At 34.7% G+C, this 5,841-nt stretch overlaps 1 protein-coding gene across 1 annotated transcript in view; it reads left to right on the top strand.

Annotated features, from left to right (window-relative positions):
- The window catches only part of LOC107663005 (A disintegrin and metalloproteinase with thrombospondin motifs 7-like), a gene marked incomplete at its 5' end in the record, with an annotated part of 95,498 nt that overhangs the window by 21,041 nt on the left and 68,616 nt on the right, over positions 1 to 5,841 (top strand). The window contains 2 exons of the mRNA XM_016453138.1: positions 2,236 to 2,380; positions 5,437 to 5,529. Coding sequence (XP_016308624.1) covers positions 2,236 to 2,380; positions 5,437 to 5,529 — 238 coding nt within the window. The remainder of the gene's footprint in view (positions 1 to 2,235; positions 2,381 to 5,436; positions 5,530 to 5,841) is intronic.

Below are 5,841 nucleotides of genomic sequence, written 5' to 3'. Positions count from 1 at the left end.
CAGCATTTATTCAAAATAGAAATCTTTTCTAACAATATAAGTCTTTACTATCACTTTTTATCCATTTAACAGATTCTTGCTAAATAAAAGTATGAATTTCTTTAAAAAAAAAAAAAAAAGAAAAAAAAGTCCACATTTGTATTTTAATAATCAAATACTGAAGATTCTAGGATTGCATCATTGTTGCAGTGATTAATTCTGGCATGTTTTATGTTTTGCAACCATTCTTTTAACTAATGCAGTGCAGAGCTTTTTATTTCTTAAGCATGTCAGAGGATGTGCCCATGTAGATATTCCAGGATGACAATGCCAAGATTCACCAGGCTCAGTTTGTGAAATAGTGGTTCAGTGAGCATGAGGAATCATTTTCATGTATGAATTGGTCACCATTGAGTCCTGACCTTAACGCTATTGAAAGTCTTTAGGATGTGCTGGACTCGACTTTACAGAGTGGTTCAATGCTCCCATTGTAAATACAAGATCTCAGCCAAAAATGAATGCAACTCTTGATGGAAATAAATGTTGTAATGCCACAACGAAAGCATAATGTTATCAAAGCTAAAGGCAGTCCAACTAAATATCAGAGTTCTGCAGATGATATACTGACAATGAACAAATTAAAGAACACAGATACACCCAGCTCATTTCTATAATGACCAACAAAATCTACCAAGAGCAGCAAAATTATCAGCTATCGTCAGGGGCGCCTTAAGATAACCAAAGGCCCCCCTGGGCTACAGCATTACAGTAGGCCCCCCGACCCCAGAAAACCTATTTTTTTTAAGCTTCCTAAAAATTATTTGTCAAATTTCGTTTTTTTGTCTTGTTAATATGCCAGTTTACATTCACAACACTGTTCTGCGTAAAATGTGAATATAAGCGAATATGCAAATTTACTCTTTGCCACAAGGTGGCGCTTGTGGAACAGCAGAATTATATAGCCGTTACATAAAGTAAACACTACGATATTATGGGCATTATACGGAGGTAATATGAAAGGAAAATGCCATCAAAACTTTCCTGGCTGAAATGTGAATTTACAGGTATGATTTAAACACCATAAATCACACAAAATATTAATTATTCATCATCAGTAGAGCAAAACACATGGCATGTTGACATAAATGTGGGTTATTTGGTGATTGCTAACTGCGTTTTTATTTTGAAACATGACGTGCTCACGTTTAATTAGTTAAACCACAGCCCTATAAAGTTTAATGATCACATTTAAGCAGTAGGATAATTCCTATTTTTCCATCCCTGGATTTAAAATGGAGACTTTGAGATCCAGATTTAAAATTGACACTATTTATGGGACATAGATGACACACAGATTACAACCAAGCAAGTTACTGAACTCTCACTGTATGACGTTACAGAACGTTGTCCGGTTCAGTTCCTTTCACACAGCAGTGTTGTGTTTCTGTTAATCTGCATGTTGACATAAAGATACTCTTGTGCTGCGGTTATTTACTACTAGCGAATGCATTGTACATTCCGCTTATATCGATGGAACACGTGGAACATACCAACTATAGTATACAAACTGTGTGGGGGGAACCTAAACTGAGCCATTCACTATATAGGCTACTACAACCAGGGCATCACTAAAAATGAGTGTGCGAGTTTGTTTACGGAACGCTGTTGTCACTGCTGCAAACTCCCATATAAATCATTTTTATTATAATTTATTATAATTATTCAATTATTTATATTCCTTTATATTATTATTTATATTATTAATTATTCATTCCGTGCATTAATGCGCCCCTGGCTATCGTCACCATGTCAGGTGCAAAATGCTTTTTTGGGCACAAATACTTGTACATTGATTACCTCAAACCTTAGAAAGTCACTTTGAATCATTTAAACACACTCCTCCCATAAATGTTGCATCTAAAAGGGGAACTCCTTCAAAGCATATGCAATAAGCCACAAAAATAACAGCGTCCATGCCCTTTCATCATTCATTTTCATTATGTGTCTTTAGTAAATCCTGAAAGTGTTTTTTTAATGCCAAAGGAGGGTTTGTGCTGGCGCAAGCCAAGCAGTAAATTTGGCCCTTGATCTATTAAAGAATATTGAAATACAACAAGATCTTAGAGGCTATTCAGTTAAGATAATGTAATATTTCAGCCTATAAAAGTACTAATCTGAGAATGAATTGCACTTAAACCAGAAACCTTTGCCTAAGTATTTTCTGCATGTGGTGTGTTTTTGTCATGTTCCTCACAGTCGAGGCTGGGGCTGGTGTTTGGATGACCCTCCTGTCAGAAACGATCTTGAGATGCACTCTGCTCCCCCTGGCGTCCTGTACAGCGCTGCTCATCAGTGCAAGCTCCAGTATGGATCCAGCTCACTGCTCTGTGACGATGTAGATGTAAGATTTTCCCTTGAACCCACAAATAACTCTGATTCCCCCAGCAGACAGCTCTCTGATGCCAAACTGCTAAGAAAAATGGGTCAGAAGTGTACACAAGTGCAGACAGAGGGCTTAAATGATCTGTTTATGAAATACAGATGGAGCAAGACATTCTGAACCACACATCTGCTAGGAACTGTAAATAAATTGTAGGCTATAATGTAACCTAATAAAAATATATAAGTGCTTCTGATAGTGAAGCCAAAGTTCAGATAATGTAGTTTCTGTGCATGAATTTCTTTTGTAATACACACACAAAAGAAAGAAAGAAAAATGGTTGCTTTTTTTCATTCAGTTACAAAGAATGGGAACTGGAGCATTTCAAGCTTCAAAGGAACACAAAGGCAACTTATCCTAAAAGTACACTGGAAAAAAATATACTTTGGACCCATTTAAAAAAAAATTGATTTAGGTTCAAACCTTAAATTTTGATTTAAAAAACATCTCTTTTTATCAAAGTCAAAAACATTCAAACAAAGTAAAAAGATAATTCATTATAAAGGTTATACACTGAAAAAAAGTGTGTTGGATTTGCATCATTTAATCATTCAACATCATTTAATGAAGTTATTTTGAAGTGAACAAATTAAGTAGTGTAAAAGTGATTTTACATGGTTTCATGACAGGATTTAATAAATTAAACTTATATTAAAAAATATAGGCCTATGTATTGTCACATCAGTGTTTATAAGATAGCTAGCAAACTTTTAGCGAGCAATGGCACAACCCTTATGAAAATTAACCATTTTACTACACATAAAACCAAATAACCATGGTCATTATAGTTAAACCATGGTAACCACAAATTAACCATGGTTTTGCTATACTAACCATAGTTTAACCATGGTACTTGTAGTAAAAGTGTGGTCATGCAAATGGTAATGAATACACCAAAAAAACATTACTACACTTTTACTATAATAAAATGTATGTTTTATGTGTATGTTTCAGTGTACTTAATATATTTGATTGGGAATACCAGCACCCAAAACACAATAGCCAGCCATGCTGGTCTTTTCAACAAAGAGATCTGTTCTGAATTTGATCTCATTAGGAAACTATTTCTTTAAGCAACTCATGTACTTCCAGGCCCATGGGCTGCTTTAAATTTCTCACTATTAAATTGTGAACAGTTCAACAAAAACCTCTATTACTTCAAGTGTCTGGTAAGGCATAGACCACACATACACTTTTCCATCACAGAGGAAGTGCCAGTTTCTACTTACATCAGGACCATCTGATTCCCAGCTGTTTTAGTGGGAAAAGGCACATCATTAGTTTAGCAGGTCTTATGTTCCAACTAGAAGAACTACTTTGTAAACAGTTTAACATGAAGAGCTCTACCTTGAAATTACAAACATTTTTATCTAAGCTAGCTGAACAATGAGGGGGAAAGCCAACATAGCTCATTTAAATTTGGCATCCTGCAGAATTAAAATAGGGAAAAGGGCATCAGATTGCAGAATTGTTGTCTGTGATGTCAAATCACATCAGTGATGTCCGTGCTTTCTGCAGCAACTGTTGGCAGATACTGGGCATCTTTCAATTATTGGCCAAATGTCACAGACACAGCAAAAGAGTTGGCACTCTGTCGTTCGGACACAGATAAAGCCAGACTTCAATTTCCTTATCAGGGCTGTTACAGTTCAAGAAATGACACCAGAGGAAATTGCAGAGGTTAAGAAATGCAATGAATGTTTGTGTTTGGTGCACAACACACAAGGTTTGCCATTTTCCAAAAGTTTAAGAGAACATTAAACAATAACATAACTCCATGCATTTCAGGATTCCAGAGTAGGCCTCAAATTAAGCACATGTGGTTTCATAATTTTTCAATGTGACATTTGAAATGTCAGGGATGTGAAACTCTTTTGTTATGTCTAGATCTATTCAAAAAGCACATTAAAAAATAATAATACAATTTTTACTGATAATGACGTTCTGTGATGAAAATATTTTCCATTTTTGGACAGCATTTAAAAAGAGCTAAAAGTCTTGAAAAAATATTATACTTGCAGACAAATATTAAGAAAACACTTACTATATGGCTGTGTTCTATCATTTTTGTTTATCAATGAAATGTTTCATATTTTACTAATTGGTAATTTTTTGGTGTTAATTGGTGAAATTCCTAAATTGAATTCTAATCTTTTAATTAAGTGCTGGAGCTTGAGCAGCACTCACCTTGCTCCAGCATCAGCTGTTTCAGCATCCTGCTGCCTCCTCAATGCCACCAACATAATTTAAGTATCCATCCAAACATCCAAGCACTAGTAGTCCCTTGGGGTATCAAAACTGAAGTTGAAGCTGCTTCCTCGTGCCCCTCCACTGTAGACTGCAAGCCAAAGTTTAACATCAACAGCTTAAAAACTGCCTACTGTAAATAGGCAAACTAACATAATGTTCTTTTGGTACATATAGTAAAATAAAAATGTCGTCATTTTTTTTTTTTTTAGTACAAACTAACGTTTTGAAAATATGAACACTTGATTCCGAAAATATGTTATTTAATGGTTACACCACTTGACACTTAACATAACTTTTGTTAAAATGGTATAAAACAATTTAACACAAAATGAACACAGATAAGCTTTTTTCTGCCACAGGATAAAATAATCTTGTTTTTTTTGTAATTCTTAGTGTATATCTTACAATTCAGACTTTTATCTTGCATTTCTGAGAAAAAAGTCAGAATTGTGAGATATGAAGAATTCTCAGTTTATATTTTGCAGTTCTGAAACTTTTTTACTCAGAATTGTGAGTTTCTATATAGGTTGTTTTCTCTTTAAAAATCCAAGCTATGAAATATAAAAAGACTGAATTGTGAGATTTAAAAAAAAAAATCACAATTACCTTTTGTATTTATTTATTTATTTCATTCAGTGGCAAAAATGGGCTTCCGATAAGGAATTAAGACTTACTTAAGAATTAAGAGGAATTCTACAACATTTATAATAACATTTTATGTAGCTTTGAACTATTCTGAATTATTCTTAAATGATTGTACCCTTCAGAATATCTGCAGCACCCTGTGGTGCACAGTGGGCTCAACCTGCCACTCGAGGCTGGATGGTGTTGTGGATGGGACCAAGTGCGGTGAGGGCAAGGCAAGCCAGGCTTTCTGTGGGCTTTTCATTTCCCTGCATGAAGTTCACCATATACGTAGTTCTCCTTTTGAATTCCTCTGACTAACTCAAAGTCTTGGTTATGTTTTTTTTTTTTTTTTGACCAGACAGAATAGAGATGAATTGATAATTTGCTTGTAGGGCTGGGCAATATTGGCAAAAACATTATCACGATAAACATGTTTCATATCAGTTGATATCGATAATTGTCACGGTAAATATAAAATCTTAATTTCTTTCAAGTTTAAAGGCAGATTTTTGCTCCCAAGTGGAAGTTGTATCCAGTCAGTCTCA

The sequence above is a fragment of the Sinocyclocheilus anshuiensis genome, unplaced genomic scaffold (assembly GCF_001515605.1).
Source record: "Sinocyclocheilus anshuiensis isolate Anshui unplaced genomic scaffold, SAMN03320099.WGS_v1.1 scaffold1317, whole genome shotgun sequence".
NCBI classification, from domain to species: domain Eukaryota; kingdom Metazoa; phylum Chordata; class Actinopteri; order Cypriniformes; family Cyprinidae; genus Sinocyclocheilus; species Sinocyclocheilus anshuiensis.
The sequence above is the reverse complement of the archived record's forward strand: the minus strand, read 5'-3'. Positions and strand labels throughout refer to the sequence as shown.